At 60.5% G+C, this 25972-nt stretch overlaps 3 protein-coding genes across 26 annotated transcripts in view; 1 reads left to right on the top strand and 2 right to left on the bottom strand.

Annotated features, from left to right (window-relative positions):
- MAPT (microtubule associated protein tau) overlaps positions 1–9691 on the bottom strand; it is a 35777-nt gene extending 26086 nt beyond the window's left edge. For all 20 annotated transcript variants that reach the window (XR_008210389.1, XR_008210391.1, XR_008210388.1 and 17 more), the window contains exon 1: positions 9590–9691. The gene's annotated coding sequence lies outside the window, so the exon portion shown is untranslated. The remainder of the gene's footprint in view (positions 1–9589) is intronic.
- Positions 9692–14647: 4956 nt separating this feature from the next.
- On the top strand, positions 14648–19037 carry SLC25A39 (solute carrier family 25 member 39). 4 transcript variants are annotated; one of them, XM_052699653.1, is made up of 12 exons: positions 14648–14789; positions 16052–16160; positions 16262–16321; positions 16631–16675; positions 16990–17099; positions 17187–17254; positions 17333–17457; positions 17535–17708; positions 17790–17899; positions 17986–18067; positions 18143–18223; positions 18303–19037. In XM_052699653.1, exons 2-12 carry the CDS (start codon positions 16064–16066, stop codon positions 18419–18421), a joined length of 1071 nt encoding a protein of 356 aa, XP_052555613.1. In that variant the 5' UTR covers positions 14648–14789; positions 16052–16063; the 3' UTR covers positions 18422–19037. The 4 variants fall into 4 exon arrangements, with proteins under 4 accessions (XP_052555613.1, XP_052555616.1, XP_052555615.1 ...); XM_052699655.1 differs by having other exon boundaries at positions 14666–14789; positions 16028–16160; XM_052699654.1 differs by lacking the exon at positions 14648–14789 and adding an exon at positions 14863–14885.
- A 205-nt stretch (positions 19038–19242) lies between these two features.
- RUNDC3A (RUN domain containing 3A) lies at positions 19243–25375 on the bottom strand. 2 transcript variants are annotated; one of them, XM_052699651.1, is made up of 11 exons: positions 25223–25375; positions 23435–23550; positions 23197–23342; positions 22399–22484; positions 22218–22307; positions 22050–22130; positions 21817–21982; positions 20886–21043; positions 20123–20260; positions 19924–20030; positions 19243–19764 (listed from the first exon to the last, which is right to left on the bottom strand). In XM_052699651.1, exons 1-11 carry the CDS (start codon positions 25327–25329, stop codon positions 19622–19624), a joined length of 1338 nt encoding a protein of 445 aa, XP_052555611.1. In that variant the 5' UTR covers positions 25330–25375; the 3' UTR covers positions 19243–19621. The 2 variants fall into 2 exon arrangements, with proteins under 2 accessions (XP_052555611.1, XP_052555612.1); XM_052699652.1 differs by having other exon boundaries at positions 23197–23330.
- Between the last annotated feature and the right edge of the window lie 597 nt (positions 25376–25972).

The following is a 25972-nucleotide window of genomic DNA, read 5'->3' as shown; positions in this document are numbered from 1 at the left end:
ACAGCACAGCCAGGTGTTGGAGCTGCACAGCACCGCCATGCAGAGCTCAGGCCGTCCCCAAACCCACTGACTGCAGCCAGCTTAAAGCTCCGGTCAGAGGGGCTTAAAAAGCAGCAATAAAGGAAGCAACAGGAGTTTTGGAGCCTGCCCTATCTGCTTCGTGAGGTGGAGGAAGGGAAGCCTCTTTAGCAGAGATTTACTGGGCTACCTTTGGATTTCTTCCCTGCCCCCTGCTAGACTATCTTGCCGTCGTGCCTTTCAGAGCTATGAGATGGTCTATGGGCAGATAAACTCTTCCTCCACCAAAATCCTTTCTTGGGAAGCCTTTAAGCAGTTGAACATGTAGAGCGGATCAAAGAGAAGGCAGAAAATCTTATTTAGCAGCTAATTCTCTTTGACTCTTCCCATCCCCGCTCAGCCAAACCTGCTGGAAATCAGAGCATCTCCTGCAGGCTTCAAGGCGGGCTCACAACATTCCGTCTGAGAACAAGGAACAGGGGCAGCCCCAAATTTCCCCTGCACTGCCCTTCTGAGGCCCTGCTGTGAGCAGAGGTGTGGTTTGGAGGGGCTGCACGTGGCAGATGAGCAAAGGAACCCATGAGCTCACACGCAGGAGGAGATGGTGGCTCAGACATCAGACCAGTGTGTTTTGTCACCAATGCATCACGTGTGCCATCCTGCGCTGTGCCACCGTGTGACAACAATGCTGAGCCCACAACAGCGTGGCCTTAGATTGCTTTCCAGCTATGGGAGAAAAGAAACACCGGGGTGTGCATGGATGGGGAGAGGGAGAACAGGAAAGAGCAGCTCTAGGAGTTAAGACAGTCAGTGGCACGGCAGCGTTCTGCCTCCATCAGCAGTCCCCTTTACATTGGTGGGCAAATCACACTGTGGGGAGGAGGAGAACACTTTTCTGAGAGACTGCACTGCCTGAAGGAAAACGTGCATCCAGCCATGCATCCAGCCATGCATCCAGTCATGCATCCAGCCATGCATCCAGCCATCCCACGCATCCAGCCATGCATCCAGTCATGCATCCAGCCATCCCATGCATCCAGCCATGCATCCAGCCATGCATCCAGCCATGCATCCAGCCATCCCATGCATCCAGCCATCCCATGCATCCAGCCAGTCATGCATCCAGCCCTTAACTGCCAGCTGCTGCACGCTGCTCCATGGCTCACATGGAGCAATTGAAATGCATCTCCCAAGACAGGAAGCCATGTAAGATCCCTGCCACACTGCAGCCAGTGGCACAAGGAGCCTGGCAGGGCTCATCTGCTCGGCGATGTTTGCAGGACGGTTAGCACAGCCAGTGGTTTCTCACCGTTATCACAATCCTCCTCCTTAATATGAGGTTAGAAGCAAACTGACAGCGTTTATTTCACGCACCAGCAAGCACCACAACACATCGCAGGGCACAGAACAGACCATGGCTCACTCCCTTTCCTGCATGTGAGAGGGCACTGAGCAGTCTCACCTCTCCTGGGCAGAGCTGCAGCACAAGCCAGCCCATCCAAGGGGTGATGCACACCCCCAGGCTGGCTGGGTTAAGGTATTCCTGGCCATTGAGCAAACAGCTCTGCTCTCACCTCCACATGAGCTCTCCTGGAGCACCGTCTCCATCTTAGTGCTTTGCAGCACAGCCATGTGCTGTAGGACCCAGCAGAGACGACTGCTAATTTGGTTTCTGTAGTGGCACGCATACAGCAGCATCCATTTGCTGTAGCCACAGGCTCAGAGAGACGTCTGAAGCCTGGTGCAGGGTGGAGCACAGCCCTGAGCCATCCAACAGCACGCAGACCATCAGCACTGAGCTCACGTTAGATGTTCTGCATTTAAGCGGGGGAAAAATAGAAGCAACGGTAAGAAGGGAAGCCAGGATTCCCCGCGGCGCTCAGCCACCTCCCTTCCTTTCTCCGCTGCTGCAATGCACAGAGCCCTCAGGGACACAGGCTGCCTTTGGAAGAGCTCCACGCTGCACTGTGCAGGAGCTGCTCGCACCAGCTGGCCTCAAAGCCAGCAGGGAACATCCTGCACGGCAGCTCCCTGCCCCACTGCATGCTGAGCTGACGGCGCCGCTGCCTTCGGTGCTGGGCTGCAGCAACGCTGACCCTGAGCGCAGGGGAGCGGTGCACAGCCAGAAGCCCCACGGCTTAATGAGACAGGACTGCGCTCACCTGTCGGTGTGTTTGGAGCTCTGGCTACACGTGGATGCCTCCTACCCCAGCCACAACACAGCCCAGCAACTCAGTGCCACGGATCGTGCATCATCTCACCCTGGAGATGCAAAGGGAAGCAGGGGAGCAGCACCAGCTGCACCCGCAGCCCCTTCCTGCAGCCCTGCTGCTGTGGCACAAGGAACGCGTTTGTCGCTTACTTTGATCTCAGCCCCTTCTCTTCCTTTGATTTCACAGCGCTGACAGAACAGCCTATGCAGGAGCTCTCTGAATAATCAAGCTGCCACGGTAATGAAGACATTAAATACAAAAGATGCTCCGTGACACAGCTCCAGCCTATCAGTGTGAACGATCCTTGTCAGAGCAGACAGGACAGAAGCAGGAAGGTGCTGTGGACGCGCACCGTAGATTTTCTGAGGGCAAAAGAAACATTCAAACAATCTTGGGCTGGGTCTCCGTTTCTGAAGTTATTTTGAGCTATTTCAACACATGGCTAGAAATTAAAACGATGACAGCAGCACCATCTGCTCCAGCTACTGCCACGGCACCATGGCTGGCATCGCTCTGCAGTGACAGAAAGCTCATCCTAGGGAAGAAGCCGAGGAGAGCCTTCCTGGGAGCACGGCCGTACAGCAGCAGGGCTGCAAGGATTCACGATGCAGATGTGGCTTCCAGCAGAGAGGTTCCTGCTACAGCTCCAGGGGCAAAAATGAGGCTGGGAGGGCGTCAGGGCTGTTTGGTTACATCACAGTGAGGAGCCCGGGGCGAGCAAGCAGCTGACACATGCAGGAGCACCCAAAAAACCACAGGTTTCCTTGGCTGTGGTCTCCACAGCTCCTGTGCCTCACAACCCCACTCCACTGCCAGCCACTCGACATCCAAACCTTTGGCCCCATAACGTCCAGTTCCAGCATCCCAAAGAGAACTGCACCAGGGCAGCCCCTTTAAATAAAAGGGAAACAAAATCACGCAGCCTTCACACATTGCTGTCTTACCCTGGATAGAAGAAAGAAACTCGACAGCCCTCAGCCTTCGCAGGCTCTCCAGGGACTCATCCCCACCCCAAAATCCACAGTCAGGCAGCAACCTGCCTTGCCTCCATTCTACCTTTATCATAATTGTGACACAATTATTTCCCTTCCCAGCCCGAAGGATGAGCAAGTTTAAAGATCAGAATCCTTTACATCCTCACTGCCGTGAGCTGGAGGCCCACTGTGTGCCCACCTCCCTTTCCACAGGGATGAACTGCCAGGATTGTCCACATTTAAGGCTGCCCCAAGCTGAGGAATTTGGGCTCAATCTCCCCCAGCACGTCTGTTAAAAATAAATGAGGTGCAATCAATCTGCTCCGGGGTTTTATCCCCTTTCAGCTCTAAATGCAGCACTGCTGTCACACGTATGATATGTGTGAAGGACAGCCTGCTTCAGAGCCTCACTTCTTGCCTAAAATAATATTGCTCCTGGTCTCTGGTTACAAGGGATCCATTCATGCTCTGTAAGGTCACAGCCTGACTCTGATCACTAACACAAAGGCTGGAAGGAACGAGGCTGCCCGAATTGCAGCCCTGCCGCTTCCTATCGCAGCACATTGAGCGCAGAGCATCAGAAAGGCTCTGGCCACACCTAGAGCCACCAGCAGCTTTGTCAGCCTCACCGAGGCAGGGAGCAGCTGCAGGAAGATGCTGGCGCTGCTCTCGTGCTCAGACCAAGGCAAAGCCGCTGCAACCCCACAGCCTTCCCCATCTATCACACCCAGGCTGCTCCAGTGAGGGCAGGCAAGGCACTTTTTAACCAAGCCCCAACACTGCTACAGCCACAGCCCCAAATATTCCCACTAAGAACCTCAAACAAGCACCGAGAGGCTCCTGGATGCTGATAGAGCACACAGACCCAGGGAGTCAAACCCCTCCATGAGCAAGAATAACTGAGGAAATGCGTTCCGGAGCCAAGCAGGGACCTCAGACAACCGTGACAATAAACCCTATTATTAGGCACAATAAAAGCACTGACATATTTGGGAGATTAAGCATTAAGAAGTGGCTTTCACATTACACAGTATTCGTAACTCCCTTCCTCTCGTAGCCCGGAGGGAAGGGAGGAGGTAATTCAGCTAGCATGGAATGAGGAAAAAGGCAAAATGCATGCAAAGCAGGCTGCAAAGCCTTCAGCCAGCAAGGGTGCACTGACAACAGCTTGACAGCAGTGCAGATGCAGCTCTGAGGCAGCGATCCTGCATGCCCAGCACAGCTCCTGCACTGCACAGCATGGGCTGGGTCTGTCCGTGAGGTCTGAAACAGGAACAGGGAAGATGGCTGGGGAAGGAGGCAAAGGGACAGCATGCATGTATGTTGCTGGAGGGTTCACTTGATCCCCAGCAGCAGCATTTACCACTTCCGTGTGCCCACCAGGCTTCCCATTGCCACGCCATACAAAACCAAGGGAAAGCATGGAGTTCTCTGCCTAACTTGGAGATATCTGCCCGTTGGTAAAAGCCACTGCTGCAAACCCCTGCAGGCAGCACCTGCAATCTGTCATGCAGCAGGTGAAAGCCATGTCAAGAAGTAACTTCACAGCACCCAACTCACTGGGGTAAATAACCCTGAATTCCAAGTCAGGATGAGCAGAAAGTGAACCACAAAAGGCAGTTCTGCCTTTGGATAAATCCCAGCCCTGGGCTCACTCACACTGCGTGACACAGCTGTGCAATCCAGCTCCATCACAGCCCTCAACCCACAAAGGTAACCACGGCCCAGCAGCGCTCATCCCATCGTGTGCAGGATTTGCAGAGGAAGGGTAATGAAACACTCAGCACCTGCCCAGGGCAGTCAGCACTTTGCATTGAGTCAGCACTGAGAACGGAACCCGAGCCCTACCTGCAGCTCTGCATCGTTTTCTTTGCTTCTGACCACCCCACAGTGAGGTCAGTTTGCAGAGAAAAGGTGTGTTTTTACAGCAAAGGCTCCTCCTGCCAGCTGCAATGAAACACAGCCCTGAGCTGCAGGGGATGCAAAGCTACAGATGGAGCTCTGGGCAGCTTTCCCTGCTGGGATACCTGCGCTGCTGGAGAGCCCCTTCCTGCACCCTCCTCCCCCCAAATCGCTCTGACTTCATGCTGACTGCACCGTGCACAACTCGCCTTCAGTTCTGCAAACCAGCACAGGGCCATTCTGCCATCAGAAGCTCAGCACAGCCATACAGATGTGCTGCCCATCACCTCAAGGCCTCCAGGGGCCCCCAGACCCACAGCTATTGCACCTCCGGGCAATGGGGATCAAGGGAGAGGCGAGGAGGTTCATCCCTCCTCAGCCTCCAGCTGACTTCATTTCACCTCCCTGGCCCTCTTCTCACCCCCCATTCCACATCCATCTCATCGCATCCCTGCTGAGAGCTCACGCTGTCCCAGTGCTCAGCATCCCCAGTGAATCACATCACAGCACGTGAGGAATCTCTTCCCCATCGCTTTGCTCGCTGCCTGACATTTCCACTTGGCCAGATGTGCTCAGCTGACAACGTGCACAGCTGGCCAGATGTGTTCTGCACCAGGGAGCTCTCAGGAAGGAGCATTCGAGAGAAAGAAGGAGCAGAGCTGACACACCTTCACAGCAGAGCCGTGCCAGTGCAGCCAGGATCTCAGCCAAGCTCAGATCAGACACGAGGAGAAATGCAGGAAAGAACCTCACCGCCCTGAACACCCCCAACTTCTCCGTTCTCAGCTTCAGAAGTGCATCCCCAGCGCTTCTTTGCAATGAAGACAGTGCCATGCAAACAGACCTGCAGGCCAGCGTGAACACGCGCAGTGCTGAGCTGGACCCCGATTCGAGGCTCACAGAAGAGGCTTCCTTACATCTGAGCAGCTCGAGGGATTTCACTTTGCAGCTGGTGACTTCAGCAGTGATGAAATCCATCCGAAATTCCAGCAGGTGCTTCCAGGCATCCAGCCCAGGCCAGGAGCCGCTGGGAGCCACGCAGCAAAGGGCTCCCCAGCACCGAGCAGAGCTTCAAGGCACACACATCACCCAAAGCCATGAACACGGGTGGTTTTGTCACCCTCTGCTAAGTGCTGAGGCTCTTCCATGAACAGCAGAGCTCGCTGCAGAACCTCAGCTGCCCCTTCAGAGCACAGCTGTGGCTACAGGCCCGCCAGCACAGCACCCACAGCAGCCCAGTGGGCGGCTCTCGGTCTCATTCGACTTGCAAAGGAAATCCACTCGAGCCCAAAGGCACAAACATCTCTTCCAACCTCCAGGATGTTTTCTGCAGGCACTTGCAGCCAGAAGCAGCTCACAACCAGCAGATCTCAGCGCGAAACAAAGCTCCAGCTCCACACGGAGGCCCCTCCTGCCACGTTCCATCCCTCAAGATCCCTCTGCTCATCTCGAAAAGGAGCACACGAGGTTTCCTGAAGGGCCACGGTGCTCCAACCCCCAAACCCCAAGGCTGTCTGCAAAAGACCGCTTGGGATGGAGGGCTGCACAGAACAGACAGCGCAGGTCAGTGAGGCACAGCAGGCTGCCTGCCACGGATCCCAGAGCTCCATGCAGCACCGCTGGGAGATGAACGGGGGCATCCCTGCATTGCTCTGCGTGGATTAGCAATCCAGCTCCTGTGACCGCTGCAGTTTCCTCCCTTTCTTTTCTGTCTCCACGGGCAGGCAGGGCCCTGCCAGCAACCTGCATGTTGGTGCTGCAGGGCTGTGCCTGCAAACCCCAGGGACAGAGCCAGCATGCCTTGAGCCCAAACACCACGGTTAACCTGGGGGGGGAGAGGAGGGACTGCTGGAGGGGCAGAAAAACCTAGAAAGCCACGTAGATGGCATTGCAATGCAATGAAGAGATCCATTGGGAGCTGCTGCCTTTCTCCCGGGACATCAGCAGTGCTTCTGGCAGCAGGGAAGGTGCTGAGCCCAGCGCTCCCATCCACCTGGCTGAGGAGCAGGCACACAAGGCAAAGCAAACTGGGAAATACTGGGCAAAGCAAACTGGGAAACACTGGGAGCTGGGCAGCAGCCAGCGCCCTGATTCTTTCTCGACCAATTCATCAAGTGTCAGAATGCTGTTAGGTTGCTACAGAGAAATTAGCAGCCCTCCCAACAGCCAAGCCTCAGTGGCGCAGAGGGTTGGCAGAATACCTTCGTTCTGCTCAGCACAAACCCAAAGCTTTCCTCAAGCTTCACAATAGCAATCCTGTTGGGAAACAAGGGAACAGCCATCCTGGGCACCTCCCTGCAGACGCTGCTCCCTGATCCAATTCTCAGCACACTGCAAACCCAAAGGGATGCGTATGGAAGGCTGAACACTGCAGCACAAGGGTCTCTAGCAGTGATGCCAGGCACACACCCTGGTGCAGCTGGAAGCATTGGGGCAGTTTGGTACCCCTGTGCTGAGGGGCACAGGCTGCCACGAGAAATGGCAGAGGTTCCATCTCCAAAGCATTTAAAATGTGGCTTTCTGCTCTCGTTCCTGGCTGGCCACATCCCAAACGGGAGAGGATGAGGATGCAACAGGCATGGTGGAATAGAGGGTGCTCTGAAAGGAGGCAGAGGAGCACCAGAGGACAGCCACCTTACAGCTGCATCAGGTGTCCCTAAGCGCATCCAGCATCAGCATGGAAAAGGCAGCATTTTCATCCTGGGAGGAGTGCTCTCCTGGACAGCAGAGCACAGATCTGCTGCCCCGTGGGTTTCAGGAAGGAAAATAAGGAAAGCTGCAGCACTGCTGCTCAGGACAGCAAGAAATCCATCCGCTCGTCCCACCTGGGTGATGCTGGAACCGTGGTTTGTTCAGCACAGAGGGCACAGAACGGAACAACAAGGCTGCCTCGGTCCACAGGAGGAAACAATGTAGCGGAGGAAGCCTAAATTAGCATCATAATTACTTCAAGCAGTATTTTAAAAGGGTGAGCAACGAGGGAGGGAGAGACAAAAGCCCACACGTGTGCAGAGCCAAGCCCATACTCCAGGCTCGCAGCCCCAACGCTGCATTTGTCACCTGCAGCCCCTCCTGGGGAGCTCCAGAGGGGCACACGCGAGTCCTGCCGCTTCTGCCTTCATCCCAGCTAATCCCAGCTGATGAAGAAGAACAAAAGTCCCCATCTGATCCGCGGTGCCACCTGCCCTCCTGGCACAGCTCCCCCCGCCCAGCCCACCTCCCACCTTTGCATGCGATGGCACTTTTGCAACGACTGCACCTTGCAGCTGCTGCTGAGCAGCGACAGCAGGGCTGGACCAGCAGCTCTCAGGGAGGAGCAGCCTTCATTTCCAGGCTTTCTACCGCAGCAAGCACGCCCTGCACTTTCACTCATTAACACAGGCAGGTCTGATTTAGCCCAGGTTTCCCAGGGCTCAACGCCTGCTCGCTCTGCTGCACGAAACCACGACAGTCCTACAGCACTGGAGGTCTCTCATTCTAAGCTCTGCTTTCGAGACCGATCCGCCCTAAAATCCAATCCTGCAGCACTCGGGCCTGATGGAGGACAGCCCCAAAGCAAACCCCACCTGCATCTCCATCCCAGAGCCTTCACCTCCAAAGGCACGCAGAGGGAAGCAGCCAAGCATCCTTTGCACGCCATCAGAGCCACGAGAAAAGCCAATGCTTTGACCAGGTGTGAATTACCTCCCCGGGAACCTGCAGCTGGGTCAGCCCACAGCTCGCTTTGCTCCCCGGCATAAAGCAGAAGCATCTCAAGAACCGAAGGGATGAACAAAGCGTAACTGGGTTGGGTTATTTCTCGTCCCTAAAGGAAATGCATTTTCATGCTGCTCTCCTTCGGGAAGGTGGGAGCGGTTCTGATGGAGCATAAAGGGAAAAAAAAATCGAACAGCAAAAGGGAAACGCCTTCAGCATTCCGAATGGGGTTAAAAAAAAGGAAAAAGAAAAAAAAAAAAGGGGGGGGGGGATGAAAAACCTTCGGTGGGTATCAGAGGATATCCATGGATGGGCATCCATAGGATGGATGTGGGCGGGGATGGGGCGCCGGACCCCCACCCGGATTACCCAAAATGGGTCCATTTTTCGGGTTTTTTGTCTTTTTTTTTTCCTTTTTCCCCTTCATTTCAACGCAGCCCACCTCCCCATCTCGGCACAGCGCGGCTGCAGAAGATGGCAGCGGGGCGGGGGGGGGGAGGAAGGAAGGAAAAAGCGCAGCCCCCCCTCCCCGTGCCGCAGCCCCCAGCCCCACCTGCCGCAAAGAAAACGACCAAAAACGACCAAAAGAAAAAAAAGAAAAAGCCGATACCCCCCACGAGGGCAGCGCGCACCTGCAGCCGCAACGCCCCCCCCTCAACCGTTAGCGGCTGTCACATCGCGACACGACCGGGGGGTGCTCTAAAGCTGCTTTAGGTGATGGCCATCCCACCCCCCCCACCCGCTGCCCATCCTATAGCGGGGTATCCCCCCCCCCCCAGTTCCTACTTGCCGCTGTTTTGCTGTCCGCACCGGAGCTGCACGGTGAAGTGACAGCGGCGGGGGGCGGGTCGGGAGGGGAGGGGGCGCGCGCGAGCTCCGGAACCTTCGCCGAGCCGGCGGGGGGGGGGGAGGTGAGGTATAGTGCGCATGCGCCACACTGCCGGTGCGCTCCCCCCTCCTTCGGTCCCAGCGCGGAGCTGGCCGGTGAGGTGTGCGCATGCGCGGTGCTGGGCGGTGTGTGTGAGGGCGGGGCCGAGCGCGCGCTCCCGCAGACAAAAGGCGGCCGCCGCTGCCGTCGCCTTTTGTCTGCGGGAGCGCGCGCGCGTGGCCCCGCCCAGCAGGGAGCGCTCGCGCGCTGCCCCACAGCCGCCATTTTGTTGCCTTCCCCACATCTCCCACCTTTTGCTCTCCTTCCCTCCCTGAAGTCCACACGTTCCTATGAGGAACGCTTCCAAGGCCTGAGGTTGCTGCTCCCCTCACACAACAACCCCAGGCAACCCTACAGGCTTGGGGAGGAGTTCCCTGATGGAAAGGGACCTTGGTGTGCTGATGGCTGAATGTGAGGCCGATGGCGTCCTGCCTTGGATCAGGGATGGTGAGCAGGACTGTAGGAGTCATCCTGCCCCGTTCTTGGCACTGGTGAGGCCTCACCTGGAGTTGTGTGTTCAGTTTTGGGCAGCTCAGAACAGCAAGGAATGGAGGTGCTGGAGCAGGTCGAAAGGAGGGCAACAAGGCTGTGAAGGGCTTGGAGAATATGGCCTATGAGGAGAGGTTGAAGCAACTGGGGCTGTTTGGCCTGGGGAAGAGGAGGCTGAGGGGAGAAATGTCTGAAAGGTGACTGCAGTGAGATTGGGTTGGTCTCTTCTCACTGGTGACGGGATGAGGGGAAATGGCCTCAAGTTGCACCAGGGGAAGGTTTAGGTTGGATGTCAGGAAAAAACTTCTTTACAGTGTGAAGCACTGGAATGGGCTGCCCAGGGGGGTGGTGGAGTCAGCATCCCCGGATGTGTTCACAAAGCACCTGGATGTGCTGCTCAGGGCCGTGGGTTAGCAGAGGGTTGTGGGTTGGGGGAGTATGGAGAGGTTGCAGTTGGACTTGAGGGTCTTTAAGGTCTTTTCCAACCTGAGCAATTCTATGATTCTACATCCCTCTAATTGGATTTAGTGGAGAAACTGCAGGATCTCCTGTTGGGCTTGGCTTCAATCTGTTTGTTTTCTTCTTTCCAGGAAGCATTCTGCTGTACATGAGGGCCAAAAGCACCCCCAAGTGCATCTAGAGCCAAGGAGCAGCTCTGTTCTGCCTGGTTTTGAACTGTTTTAGAAGTTCTGCTGCAAGTTGGTCAGAGAATTTTTCCAGGGTTAGCAAACCTGTGGAAGCAACCTCCCTGCTTTGTGGCTTGTAAGATGGATACTCCTGTATCTGTCCTTGTGGCTCGGCGCAAGCAGCTCCAGCCCAATTCTGGAGCAGCAGCTCTTCCTACAGGCAGCACAGACACAGCAGGAGCACTGACTGCGGATCAGCTGAGCACCCTCTGATGGTGCTGTTCCTTCCTCCAAAGGGGGATAAAAGCTCATCTTTGCTGAACTGTCTCAGGTTGCCCGGCACTGGGAGCCTTCAGCATTCAGGAAACCACAGGCCAAGTATTTACAGTCCTTGTGATGCTCAGGTACTGCCTCCCTTTCCGCAGCCTGGCCATTTGAAAGATCTGCTGGCAAAGGCTGGTCAGTAATGAAGTGTCTGCTGATGGAGCACAGCACAGCCAGCCTGCAGCAAGCAGCAGAAACGGAAGGATCCATGTTAGAGGGGCAACAAGTGGGAAAGGGCTCTGCTTGCTGCAAACCCACCTTGATGTGCGACCCTCTGTGCAGCAAGGTGCTCACACTGCACCGTGCCTGGGGCAGGAGCACAGCGATCCTCCCCTTCAGCACCATGAGGAGAGAGTGAAGCAATGCTGTTCAAGCTGGATGGATGGAGGATGCTGCTGCAGCAATAGAATGCTACAGAACAGCTGGAGCAGCCCAAGTCCCGAAGTGCAGCTGAGCTCCCATGTGGCAGGAGCACACAGTGACAGACCTTACCCTGGCTGTGGGACTGGAGAGGAGCACCCTGCAGACAGATTTATTACCTGTAAGTACAGCAGCCTGACAGCTGGAGTGGGCTTTAATTACTGCAGAGAGCTCTTCTGGGCACTTCTTGTTCATACAGTCTGTTTGCTCGTGGAAGAAAGGGGACCTGAGAATCAATCTTACAGTTGAACTCAGTCCAGGCTCACTCTCACATACATTCCTTTAGGTCCATGGTGCTACCAGCTAGAGACCAGACAATTTTTAACATCGAATTACAAAGGTATCCTTTAAGAAGGAAAGCAGCAAGTTTATATTCCACTCTGCTTCCCCATTCATAAGGTGGGGCTCCATTTCCCCGTTTTATAACTTGTTTCACCACTGCAGCCGGGTTTTCCTGGAAGGTGCTACAGAAGGTGAAACAGTTTCTGAGGTCCGGCCGCAGCGCCAGCTGACCTGCAGAGCTGCAGCTGTGGGATGAATTCTGGGTTACAGTGGTTTTAAGCCTGACCTCCCCAGAGCCTTATCTGTCTGCAAGCTGCTTCATTTCAGTCACTTAATTCAGATTAAGGATGGCTTTTGCAAAACCATAATGATCCTAGTTGAAATAAATACTCAAATTCTGCGCTAGCTTGATTCCATTACCCTGCCACGCAGATCCCTTTTGCAAGCCGGCCATTAAACTTCACCTACAAAAGGAAACAGCCCAATGGTTTGCAAAATGCTTTCCAGCAAGGGGATGGCATTGATCTCTCCCAGCCCATTGCGGGCGCGATGGCAGAGCACACAGAAAGCCTTCCTGCAGCACAACCGGCTGCGCTGCGTCAGCCCTGCGCGCCGTGAAGCTTCTCCTCGGAGATGGCAGAGCAGGGCTGGGTGCTGCACAGCGGTTTCCCAGCCCTGCTTGCAGGCTGTCAGGAGCAGCAGGAGAGCAGCATTCCTGCTCTGAGCAGACCGGGCTCACGCCAGCCTTACCCAGCAGCTCAGCCTCTGCGTGCGAGCAGCTCAGGAGGGGATTAGAGCTCAGCTGGCTCCGTCCCCCACAAGTTGGGACCAAACGCGCAGATTTACGGCTGGGGCTCAGGGCCCCCCAGTTAGCTTTATTTCTTCTCACCGCAGCACGGCCCTGCAGCCCCTCGAGGGCCAGGATGGGGATCAGACGCACAGGGTGTGGGCAGGCAGCAGGCTGTGACTCAGCACAAAAAGCCAGCCGGATCCTCGGGGCTGAAGGAGGGGAAAGCAGCCCGCAGAGCCCTGCCGAGCTGAGATTAAGGCCTCGTGCCCCCACCCCAGCTGGGAAAAGATTATTCCTTTTTTCTCCTCCTCCAGCAGTGTGGGAGGCACGCAGAGCCCAGCACCTACAAACAGAAGATAAGACGCAGTGCCTCTAAGATTATTATTATTATTATTTGTAATTAATCATTGTTCTGTTTCTAAATTCCACTCGAGAGCTTTCCGGATCATTGAAATGCTGTGCTCCAGAGGCTGAGCTACCGGTCAGGAAGTTCCAGGATGCGCTGCCTCGTTATGCGACCTTGTGGGAATTGGGATTGCTTCACATCCTCACTTCGGAGGGTCGGGACTCGCTTTAATTGATTTTAACTGATATCAGGGCAGGAAATGCCTGCAAAGTTCTCACTGCTGTCCGTGTCTGTACCCGAGCCCCACTTGCTCCTGTGCAGAGTGCTGGGCTCTGCAGCGCCTGTCCCCTTCTTGCCACAGGATGGCACTCGCAGGGGAGCAGAGATGCGCACAGACACCGGCACAGCCTCAACTCTGAGGTCGAGGCAGGGGAGACTCGAGCCCTGCTGCAGCAATCTCAGTGACACCGTTGCGCTGCTTCTCACACGCACAGCGATGGAGGAGCCTGCACCGCAGGAGGACACACGGCTGCAGAACCCTGCCCTGGTCCTGGTTCTGCTGTGCAGGACGCACGCTGGCAGCCTGCAGGGCTGGGCAGGGCCAGGTCAGAGCCCGTCCCACCGGGGCAGGGCAGGCTGGGGGCCCGAGGGGCTTCAACAGCCGCCTGCTGCCACTGCAGCTGCAGGCAGCACCTCCTGAAGCAGGGAGCCTGCAGCTCTGCGCCCATCCCCTGTGTCAGGGCAGAACCAAAAGCATCCTTCTGAGATGAAAAGGCCAGCAGGAACAGAGCCGTGCCGAAGAGCTCACTTCGTGTTCCCTCTCCTTGGGAAACAGCAGCACGTTCAGTGCAGCACAAAGAATATTACTGTGCAGTGATATTATTATAATAATTATTATAATAGTGCACAGAGAGGATCTCAGCCTCTCATGCAAACCCCCATCCCCTCACAGAGCAGGAGAGGCAACAAGGAGGGCTCCTGTTACCTGCAGGTGCCTTGGGGGCCTCGCTTCTAAGCCCAGCAGCACGTTTTTAGCTGCATTTTCCTTTGCGAGGCCAGAGGAGGGACTGAGGAGCCTCCTCCTCACGTCAGCTGCTTGTAAGGGGAAGACCAGCAGCTGAAGGCCTCAGCCGCTCCTCTCCCTCTCATCTTCAGCCCCAGAAGGAGGTTGGGCTGTGTGAGAGCACCCACAACAGCCGGCTGGCTGCACTCTGCTTGTCCCCCAGCTGCAGGATGGCCGCACAGGCTCTAACTGGAGCAGTGCCTCCCGAGGTGCTGCCCTGCCCCCGGGGCAACATTCTTTTGCTCGGGCAAACCTCCAATCCCTGCCACCTGCACCCAGCGCTGCGTGCACACAGACGGGAGCACCGCTGCTGCTCACCCAACAGCGCGAGCGTTGCGAGCCCCGCGCCCACCTTGACAGCGCCGGAACTGTGAGTGTGCCAGCCCAGCGCTTAAGGGTGCGGGTGTGCAAGGCGTGCTTCTGCCAGCGCCGCGAGCGTGGAGCCGTGCGTCCCTGCCAGCACCACCAGCGTGCGGAGCCCTTCCCGGCTCAGCCGCCCCACTGCCGCCCGCAGCCCCCCACGTGCCCGTGTCCTCCAGCCCGGCAGGGGGCGCTGCGTGCCGCAGGGCGCATGCGCGAGGCCGTGGCTGCGGGGCGGAAGCGGCGCGGGGCGGCGTAGAGCAGCGCGCGGCGCCCATGGGGCTCCTTAAAGGCGCCGCCACCAGCGGCCCTTCCGGTGCTGGGGGACGGCAGCGCCGCTTGGGGCCGGCATGAGCAGGTGGGGGCGGTCCCGGAACACCCCTCCGCGGCCCCTTTTGGGGTCCCGGCTGCCTCATTTTCCCCGTGGTGGTGGGAGAGACGAGGGGAAGTCAAGGTTTTGGTGGGGGTGGGGGAAGTGCGAGCACCGGGAGGGGGGGAAGAGTGCTGGGGGGGGCAAAAGTGGGGGGGTTGCGTGGGGAGTGCTTAGCCCGAAGGTGGGCAAAACTTGGGGGCGGGGGGGTCAGAGGGGCGTGGCGGGGCTGGGAGCTCTCACGTTGAGGGGGGGAGGGGGAGGGTGGTGGAGCCCCCCCGTGTCACCTCCAGCTGCGCGCCCCCGAGTGAGATGCTGCCCCTGGGATCCTCCCGTGTCCCTGGGGTTCAGTGGCGGCTCTTCGGGCCCTGCAGGCTGTTGTCCCTTGCCTTAATTGCCGGCCTTCGTTGTCCTCACGTCTTACTGCAGTGCTGGCAGTAGGGTGCCCCACAGCAGCACGTCTGTGTTCCCCCGGCTGCTCACGGAGCCCCGCAGCTGCTCCTCATCCTCTTAGCTGTGGGTTGTGGGGCTGGCAGTGCCCAGCACCGCGTTTCCCCCACTCCCATTACCCCTGGAGGGAAGGGCCCTGCTGGCACAGCACAGCACCGTTCCCTGCCCCAGCCCTTTCCACCAGCCTGCTGTGCTGACCTTGCAGAACTGCTGAGTCAGATGGCAAAGGCAATTTGGACTTTATTTTTTTAAGCTCTGTTCTGTGTCGAATTGTGCCTGGAAATCTGTCTGCTGCTCGAGTGCGTTCTGGCTGGCAGAACTCTGCTGCCTGTCCCCTGCTGAGATCCCTGCTGAGCCCCTGGCTGCAGACCCCATAGCAAAGGGTGCGCTGCGCCCAGCTCTGCCCTCACTGACACTTTGCACCTCCAAGTCCTTTGCTGAGCTCTTCCTGCACCCCACGCCTCCTGGGCTGCACCGAGCTGGGGCCAGGAGGGGGCCACAGCGTTCTGCTCTTTGCACTTTGTTCCGTCCCTTAACGTCCCCTCCTGGGAGGACGCAGCACCTCCTCCCCTCGGGCCCTCAGCCAGCAGCTACTGCTGTTATCGGGGCCCGGTGGCCCCAGGAGGGTCCCCCCTGATTACAGGGTGCAGGCAGCAAGGAGGGGGCCGCCCTCCCTGTGCGGTGCTGATAGCACGGCTGGGGTGCAGCACGGGGGTGCTCCAGACAGACCCCCAGCCCCAAGATGGGCACTTACTGGGCTGGGGGCGTGGGTGAAGCCCCCTGAGCATGCTCTGTTACAGGAGGGCAGTACCATGGCTGAGAAGACATCGCCGGGCCCCAGCGGGGCCATCACACCCCTGCAGCAGATGTTGGCCTCTGGGACAGGTGCCATCCTCACCTCCCTCTTTGGTGAGGCCTCGGGAAGGTGGGGGGGGGGGGAGGAGGACACATAACTCTGGGTTATGGCTGATGGTGGGGGGGCGGCAGCTAACAGAGTGGTGCTGTTGCAGTGACACCCCTGGATGTGGTGAAGATCAGACTGCAGGCCCAGAGGACGCCCTTCTCCAAAGGTACCTCCGTGGGGACTGGCATCCCCAAGCAGTGCTGGGCTGGGGGTGGCAGCAGTGGGGCAGGCGGATGCCATGCGCACCTCTGTCCCAGTTCAGGGCTGGGTGGAAGCTCGGTGTGCTCCAGGGCACCTCTCCATCTTCCTCCCTCCGCTGCTGGTGTCTGTGCTGTGTGACCACCCCACACCTCCTGGCCAACCCCCCCCCGGGCTCTGCGTGGCCCCGTGCTGGGTGCAGGGACACAGGACAGCGGTCCCACGAGGGTGGCGCATCCCCAGTGCCATCGCTCAGCCTGTCCCTGTTGTGTTTCAGCGTGGTTGGTGCGATCGGTGCCCCAGGGCTCACAGCATGCCACATGTGAGTACGTGGGGGTTAAAGATCCCCCTGGCTCCAGCTTGCTTCTCTGCTGGCGTCGTCGCCAGGGACATCCTGGACCCGAGCCTTTCCCTTGCTTGGTCCCACTGAGTGTGCTGATGGTGCCTGGGTGCTGCTGGTGGGGCAGGATGCTTGCAGGCAACGGGGAATCGCCTTGCTGTCTCCCCCAGCCCTGCTGTGATGCACGAGGCTTCAGTGCTGTCCTGGGAGATGTGATGGCCTGGAGGCGGGCAGAGGGATGCGTCCAGGCTGGGGTCGGTCTGGCGGTGACGCTGTCTCGTCTTCCACTCTCTCAGGGAAGTGTTTCCTCTACTGCAACGGGCTCATGGATCATCTGTACGTCTGTCAGAATGGCAACAGCTGCACTGCCTGGTACAAGACCCCCACCTGCTTCAACGGCACGCTGGTAGGGGCTGCAGGGACTGCCTGTCCCGGGGTGGGGGCCCAGAGGTGCCCTTGGCCCCGTCCAACCCTTCTGCGTGCATCCCCACAGGATGCCTTTGTGAAGATCACACGCCACGAGGGCATCAGGTCCCTGTGGAGCGGGCTCCCCCCAACGCTGTGAGTATGGATCTGGGCGGTGGGACCCCCGCTCTGTGCCCCCACCCCGGGCCGCCCTCATCCCCCATCTCCTCGCAGGGTGATGGCTGTGCCAGCCACCGTCATCTATTTCACCACCTACGACCAGCTGCGGGACTGCCTGCACGCCCGCACCGGGAGCCGGGGCCCCCACATCCCGCTGCTGGCGGGGGCCCTCGCTCGGCGTGAGTAGCACGGCGCCTCACAGCCCCCCCTCTGCTCCCGCTGCACGGCTCTGACCTCTGCTTTCCCCCCCCTGCAGTGGGTGCTGTGACGTTGATCAGCCCCTTGGAGCTGATCCGCACCAAGATGCAATCCCGACAGCTCAGCTACCGCGAGCTGCGCGTCTGCATCCAGTCGGCGGTGGCTCAGGATGGCTGGCTGTCCCTGTGGAGGGGATGGGGGCCCACGGTGCTGCGGGACGTCCCCTTCTCCGGTATGGCTGTGGGACGGGGAGTGGGGACACGGGGTGGCGCCCCGCGGTCTCGGTGCAGCGCCGGCATTTCTCTCCTCCCAGCTCTCTACTGGTTCAACTACGAGCTGGTGCGGGAGTGGCTGTGCAGGCAAACCCGGCTGGATGAGGCCACCTTCATGGTCAGCTTTGTGTCCGGGGCCATCTCTGGGACGGTGAGTGGGGGGGCTTGGGGGCTGCAGCCCCCCGGGGCGGACAAGAGAAGCGGGATGGCACGCACTGCCCTGCCTGCTTGCTGCAGGTGGCCGCCGTGCTGACGCTGCCCTTCGATGTGGTGAAGACCCAGCGGCAGATCCAGCTGGGAGACAGCGAGCTGCACCCAGGTGAGGGGGCTTCTCGCTGTGCAGCAGGTGTTGGGGCTCTGGGCATCCCCTAAACCCCCTCCTCTCTCCTTGCAGCTGCAGCCTCCAAGCCTTCGTCCACCTGGCTGCTCCTGCAGCGCATCCGTGCTGAGTCTGGCACGCGGGGGCTGTTTGCAGGTAGGGCTTTAACACGCGCTCCCCTTCTTGCCCCGGTTTGGGGTTTGTGGGCATGGGGCTGACAGTGCTGTCCTTGCAGGCTTCCTGCCCCGTGTCATTAAGGTGGCACCCGCCTGTGCCATCATGATCAGCACCTACGAGTTTGGCAAAACCTTCTTCCAGAAGCTGAACCAGGAGCGGCGGCTGCGGGGGCTGTGAGCTGGGAGCTGTGCTCCATGGAGCAGGGCCGGTGCCAGCCCTGCTGCTGGCCCAAGTGCCTTCCCACGGCGCCCTCCACGGCCTGGACGTGGCTCACAGCGTGGACACAGCCGGGGGGGGACCGCCTCCATCGTGCCCTGCTGGGGGCATTGGTGCCCGCTGTGATGCTGTGGGGATGCAGCCCTGCGTGGCCGTGCCTGTGCTCACCTCCTGCATTGGACAGACGCTGCTGCTGGACTCAGGCTGGCTGCTCCCAGCCTCCTTGAGGGCAGGAGCCGGGGCTCCAAGCTGGACCAAACCCTGGGGGCTGCTCCGTGTGCCTGAGCCCCGCTTTGTGCCCTTCCTCATTACGCACAGCCTCCCCTGTAGCCCTGCATGACGTGGGGACTCACCACAGCTCTGCCTCCGGACCTTTCCTCCTCCTCAGGACCTCCCCGGCCCCCAGTTGCCCTGGGTTTGGACCCTGTGTGGGGACAGACCTCCCTGCTGCTCCGTGGGGCCAGGCTTGGATCTGTGACCTGACCCTTCACCACGAGGGTCTGCCCTGTGTGGGAGCTGCCCTCCTTCCACCTTGGGGGGGCAGTTTCTCTCATTAAATAAAACTAAAGGTCTCCTAGGGTGTGGAGTCCTCCCCATCCTCCGGAGAGAGGAGAGCGATGCTCACCTGCAGCCAGGCTCCCAGGGGCCGTGGTTGGCAGCCCCCAGCTGTGCTGTGCTATAGGGAGCTGCCAGCTGGGGCGCCCTGCAGTCCCCCATCACGTCTGGGGGGCGCTTTGCTCTTTTCCTTCACCCCCCTTGGCTGGCTGCAAGCAGAGCCCAGCTCCTATCGCTGCGTTTATTGATTCCTTTTGCACCAACAAGGCAAGATGAGGTTGAATCCAAACCCAAAGGGAGAAGGGGGCGGGAGGGGAGCGGGTTCCTATCAGTTTCGGGGATGGTGTTGCAGGAGAAGCAGTCGGGTCCCACGGGTGCTGAGGAGGGGGTGTTTGACCCCAGACCCCTCCTCTGCACCCAGCAGCGTTCTCCAGGGTTCCCCGTGCCGCACAGTTCATCACCCCCTGCCCAGCTCGGTGGATATGGGGGCGTTCGCGTCCCATCCCCGTCCCGACGGCTCTGCGTCCTTCATCCTGCGTCGGTCCCAGCAAGGAGGGGATGAGGTTCAGTCCTCCGCGGCGCTGCCGGACGGGGGGGCCGGGGGTCTCAGCTGGGGCTGCGGGTGGGGCTGGCTTCGTTGCTGTCGCTCACCAGGCACTCGTTGGATTTGAGGCTGGCCAGGGACTTGCAGCTGGGCAGCGAGGCCAGGGAGCCGCAGAGCCCCAGCATGGAGGGCGTGGGGTCCTTCCCTGCGGGGACAGAGCGCGTGGCGGGGGCTGCGAAGGGGATGGGGCCGGACCGGGGGGGGGTGGGGACCCGACGGCTGAGTGGGAAGCAGCCCTAGAGTGGGGGGGAGGGGGGGACCTGTGGTTGGGGACCCCGTGCAGCACCCCATGGGGGGGTCTTACCCAAGGGCCCCCAGGGCTCGCCTTCGCGCTTGCCCTCGCCCAGGCGCTGGGAGTCGGAGCTGAGGCTGTTCTCGGCCGACAGCTGGTCGGTGCTCACGAAGCTGTGCCTGCGGAGGGACGGCGCTCAGTTCCCTCCCCCCCCGGGGCCGATAGGGTGCGGGTCGGCGGCTCTGTCCCCTTCCCCCTCCCCCTCCGTTACCTCCTGTACAGCTTGCTGTCCGAGCCGCTCTCGTTGCCGTTGAGCGTCCCCAGCGATGGCCACTGGTTCACCAAAGGTGTCACCATCTCCTTGGAGAGCTGCGCCAGCTGGGGGTTCTCACATGGGATCAGCCCCGTCCTGTGGCACACATGGGGGGGGGAACGGTGAGCGAGGGGGGCCCACAACCCATCGTGCCCCACGGGTGAATGGGGGGACAGTGTGTCCTATAGGGCACACGGAGCACTGAGGACTCCCAGGGCACGTGGAGCAGTTGGCACCCATCACCCACAGCAGTGTGGGATGGGGATGAGATGGGGATGGGATGGGATGGGATGGGATGGGATGGGATGGGATGGGATGGGATGGGATGGGGATGGGATGGGATGGGATGGGATGGGGATGGAATGGGATGGGATGGGATGGGATGGGATGGGATGGGATGGGGATGGGATGGGATGGGATGGGATGGGATGGGATGGAATGGGATGGGATGGGATGGGATGGAGATGGAGATGGGATGGGATGGGATGGGGATGGGATGGGATGGGATGGGATGGGATGGGATGGGATGGGATGGGGATAGGATGGGATGGGATGGGATGGGATGGGATGGAGATGGAGATGGGATGGGATGGGATGGGATGGGATGGAGATGGAGATGGGATGGGATAGGAATGGGGATGGGAATGGGATGGGATGGGGATGGGATGGGATGGAATGGAAAGGAATGGAATGGAATGGAATGGAATGGGACCCCACTCACAGCTGCTCCTGCAGCTCCAGGATGACGCCCTCCAGCTCCTTCTTCTCCAGCTGGTTCTGCACCACCGCCTCCTCCAGCCGCAGCTTCAGCCGCTTGTTCTCCGCCTCCAGGTCCTTCAGCTGCGACTCCCGCAGCCGCACCAACTCCTCCAGGTACCCCTGCAGGCCACCATCAGCAGTGCCACCCAGTGTGGGGTGATGGGGACAGGGCTGGCTCAGCATCCTCCCGGGTGCCACAGGGATGTGGGCAGCAGCGAGCCGTGCACGGGGTGCTCAGGGCTGCAGCATCCCATAAGGATCGGTACCCAGGAAGCCCCATCCCAAGGACCACCAGAATATGGGATGCTCAAAGCTGGAGCATCCCATGAGGATTGACATGCAGGCGGCCTCGTCCCAAGGACCAGTAGGATCCAGGAGACAGGATGCTGAGAGCTGGAGCATCCCATAAAGGTTGGTGCCCAGGTGGCCCCGTCCCAGATACCATCAGGACATGGAATGTTCAGAGTGGGAGCATCCTATGAGGGTCAGCACCCAGCTGGCCTCCCTCCAGATACCACTGGAACGCAGGAGGCAGAACAGGATGCTGAGGACTGGAGCATCCCATAAGGGTCCCTATCCAGGTTGCCCCATCCCAAGCACCACTAGGAAGTGGGATGCCCAAAGCTGGAAGATCGGCCCGCAGGTGGCTCCATCTCAAGCACCAGCAGGATCCAGGAGACAGGACAGGATGCTGAGAGCTGGAGATCCCATCAGGGTTGGTACCCAGGTGGCTCCATCCCGGATACCAGCAGGACACGGGATGTTCAGAGTAAGAATTGAGACCCAGGCGATCTCATCCCAAGGACCAACGGGATCCGGGAAGCAGCACGGGATGCTGAGATCTGCAGCACCCCCCCATGGGGGTCACCACCCGCTGCCCCCCACCCCGGTACCTTTTGGGCGTAAACGATGCGGAACTTCTGCTCCATCTTGCGCCACTTGTTGTACCAGCTGTCCTCGTCGGTGACCAGCGGCAGGTAGGGGTGCTCAGGCGAGCTGTCCTCACTGGTGCTGCTCCCCATGCTGCCCCGCTCCTCCTCCTCGCTCAGGTAGTCGTAGCTGGGGGGAGGCACGGGGGGCTCAGCGGCTGCGAGGGCCCAGCGGTGGGCAGAGGGGCTGCGCGTACCTCTGTGTGAACTTCAGGTACGGCGTGTAGTCGATGACCGCCGGCACCTTGCCGTCCATCACCTCGCCCTTCAGGCAGAAGCTGGGGGGGTGGGGAGAAGGGGATGAGCAGGGGGGTGAGCGGGGGGGAGCACTGGGGGGGCACGGTGGGCACCTGCCCGCATCCCACCTGAAGTCGATGGCGCCGAGCCCGATGAGCATCCCGACCAGCAGCGTGGATTCCTCCCGCAGCATGATGGCCCCGTCGTCATAGAACCGCCTGCGGGGTGTGCGGGGATGGGGTGGGCACCCATGGGTGGGGGGGGGGGATGGGAAGGTGAGGGGGGGGGGGAGGAGGGATCGCAGCTCACCTGGTGGTCCGTGAGTCCCGCAGTGCCGTGGTGATGTAGTCCGAAATGCGCTTCTCCATCAGCGCCACGCGGATCCACGCCCGGCCCTGCAGTGGGGCTCACAGTGCTGTGCCACCTCCATCCCGCCCCATGGCAGCGCCGTGCCTCGTCCCCCTGTGCCACGGGAGCCCCATCCCACCCCCCGTGGAACCCTGCCTGGGAATGGTGTGGCTGTGCTTGGGCTGCGGGGTGGGGGTGAGATGGGGGGACGGGGATGGGGAGAAAGAGAGGATGGGAATGGGAATTGGGGACAGGGAGAGGGCTGGGTATGGCGATGGGGAGGGGGGTGGGGACGTGGATGGGGATGAGGGTGGCAATAGGGGAGAGGATGGGAACAAGGTTGGAAACATGGACGGGGCTGAGGATGGCAATGGGGGTGGAGGATGGGGACATGGATGGGGAGAAAATGAAGATGGAAAAGGGATGCGGACAGGGATAGGGATGGGGATGGAGATGAAGGCAGAGGGAGGACGGGAATGGGGCAGGGGATACGGATGGCGTTTGGGATGGAAATAGGGTGGGAAGATGGGAACAAGGAGGGGATGGGAGGGGCAGTGGATGGGGATGGAGTGGTCAGTGGGGTGGGATGGGGGTGAAGCTGGAGGGAGGATGGGAACAGAGACAGAGACAGGGGATAAGGAGGGGGCTGTGGGCCAGGGCTGGCAGCGTCCTGGATGGCAGTGGGGCCAGGGATGGGAGCTGGGAGTGGGGATGGAATGGGGGCGGCTCAGGGCCGGGGATGGAGGGGCTCCCCCTGACCTTGGCCCTGGAGGTGCTGATGTTCTCCATGCTCTCGATGCTGCTGACGCAGTTGTTGGGCACCTTGCTGCAGGCCAGGCGGATGTAATCCCAGAAGCCACGCTGCCCATCTGAGCTGAACCAGCTGACGGGGCCTGGGGACGGCGCTGGGAGCTCGTGTCCCCATCTGGGACATGGGGGGACAGGAAGGGGATGGAGGGGGGGGGGGGGGGGGGGGACGGGGAGGCCCCCGCCGTACCTTTGAAGCGGTGGCTGAGGATCTGCTCGAGGATGGCGGCGAAGTTGACAAACTCCTCGGAGGAGTCGTCGATGGGCTCAGCTGTGTGCTTCTCCAGCAGCGTCTTCACCGAGAACCTGGGGGGACACGGGGCCACGGGGCTGGAGGGGACGCGTCCCCGCTTTGCGTCCCCCGTGCCACGTCCCCACACAGCACCCTCGCCGTGTGTCCCCATGGTGTGACGTGCGTCCGACTGCTGTGTTCTCATCCTAAGTCCCTGTGCTGTGTCCCCACGGCACGTCCTCGTGGTGTATCCCTACTGTGTGTCCCTATGGCGCGGCCCCACAGCGTGACCCCATCGTGTGTCCCCACGGTGCGACCCCATGGTGCGTCCTCACACTGCATCCTCCTGCTTTGTCCTCATCCTGTGTCCCCATGGCACGTCCCTAGAGCAAGCCCCCATGGTGTGACCCCACCGTATGCCCCCACGCCGTGTCCCTACAACATGTCCCTACAGCGTGACCCCCCCACACCGTGTCCCCATGGCGCCTTCCCAACGCGCGTCCCCCCCCTCACGTCCCCACACCTTGTCCCCATTTCACACCCCTTGTACACGGGGACGCTTCTCCAGCCATCCCTGCCCCAGCCCAACCCTGCAGGACTCCGGGCTCTGCCCTCTGTCCCCACGTCCCCGGGGGACCCCACAGGGCGTCCGCCGCTGCCCCTCATTGCGCACGGCCCGGAAGGGCGAACAAAGGCCCCTTTCCTCCCGGCCGTGCGGGCGGTGATGGTTTTCCCTTCCGCCGCTGGCCAGGGCGATGCTGAGGGAAAAAGCCCAGCGCAGGCTGAGGTGGACCTGAGGAGGCTGGAGATGTGGGGGGGGGGGGGGATGGGGAGCACCTGGAGGGGCACGGCAGTGAGGGTGGGGGGCTGTCAGATGGGGGTGACCTATATAACAGATAAGAGGTGCACAAGTCCCTGCCGCTCGGTGGAGGGGCACCAGGAAGTGCAGGCGGGGAGATGGGGGCGCAGTGACCCCAACCTGCTGCCCCCCACGGCGCAGCTGGGGGCCACGCTGTGCTCACAGCCACTACTGGGGGCTGGGGGGGCATCCCCGCACTGCGGGGGGGGGTAGAGAACAGCAGAGCCCCCCCCAGACCCCATCCCCGCATCCCGGTCCAGCCGGCGTCGCCATGGCAACCCGCATCCTCCATCCCGCATCCCGCTGCCCTCCTCCCCCAGCCCGCCGGGCTCAAGGCCTGACGTCACTTCCTCAGCCCCACACCCACCGAGTGGGGGGGCGGGGGGGGGGTCCCAGCCGCCCCCCCCCAACCTCGAATCCCCCACAAGGGCCTCCCCCCACATCCCCCTCCCCTCCAGCTGCTCCCCATCTCCCCATGGCCGCCCCCAGCACCCCCAGAACCTTCTTTCCCCACGCTGTTTTGCAGCCCTGGACCCCCCCTCATTTCTCCCCCCCCCCGAGCCTTTGGCCCTCACTGTGTGTATCTATGTGTGCGCCCCCCCCCGCCCCACAAGCACCCCCACCTTTCCCCATCGGCATCCTCCCCGCCGCATCCCCAACCCCCACGTTTCATTCTTCACCCCCAAATCAACACAAGTAACCCCCCATCCACCCCCCACATCCCCTCTCAGCTCAAAGGGCCACAACGGCGCACATTCCACCCCCCCTCCATCCCCCACCCCCACCGACCACCTCCCCTCTCCCCATCTCCTCCTCCCCGGAGCCCCTTCCCCCCACATCTGTGCATTTTTCCTATATTTTCCGCCCCCCCCCCCTCCCCCCCCAACCTGCACACGGTGATGAGGTTTCTCCTCTCCACGGCGATGTTTCTGGAGGACGCTTTCTTGGAGGAGAGCCCCAGAGCCATGGCAGCCCGCACGCAGCCCGCTGCCATCCGCCGCGGGGCGAAGGCGTTGGGGCCCACGGCCACGCGCGGTGCCCCCCCCCGCCCCCCCCCGGCCCCCTCCTCCTACCCCCGCGTCGCTGCGGGTTGGGGCCTCCCGCTCCCGGAATCAGCCCCGCAGGGATGGGGATGGAGGGGGGGGGGTGGGGGGCGAGGTGCATTTTGGGGGAGCGTCACCCCCCCCCCATTCCTCCCCCCCCCGCAGCATCGCTGTCTGAGCATCGCTCCCCCCCCCCCCCCCCCCCACCGCGATGCTGAGCGCCTTCTGGGAGCAGCGCTGCCCCGTCGCCCCCCCCCCCCATGAGCACCAATCCCCCCCCCGACGGTGCTCGCTCTGCCGGCCGTCCCCCCCCATTGCCCCCCCCCCACCATCATCCCCCCCCACACCCCCCATAACCATCACCCCCATAACCATCACCCCCCCCATAGCCATCACCCCCCCATAACCATCACCCCCCATAACCATCACCCCCCATAGCCATCACCCCCCCATAACCATCATCCCCCATAACCATCACCCCCCATAACCATCACCCCCCCATAACCATCACCCCCCCATAACCATCACCCCCCCATAACCATCCCCCCCCATAACCATCACCCCCCCATAGCCATCACCCCCCCATAACCATCA

Source organism: Tympanuchus pallidicinctus, unplaced genomic scaffold (assembly GCF_026119805.1).
Source record: "Tympanuchus pallidicinctus isolate F22 unplaced genomic scaffold, pur_lepc_1.0 scaffold37, whole genome shotgun sequence".
In the NCBI taxonomy this organism is placed as follows: Eukaryota; Metazoa; Chordata; class Aves; order Galliformes; family Phasianidae; genus Tympanuchus; species Tympanuchus pallidicinctus.
Note: the sequence above shows the minus strand (reverse complement) of the source record. Positions and strands in the feature narration are given on the sequence as shown.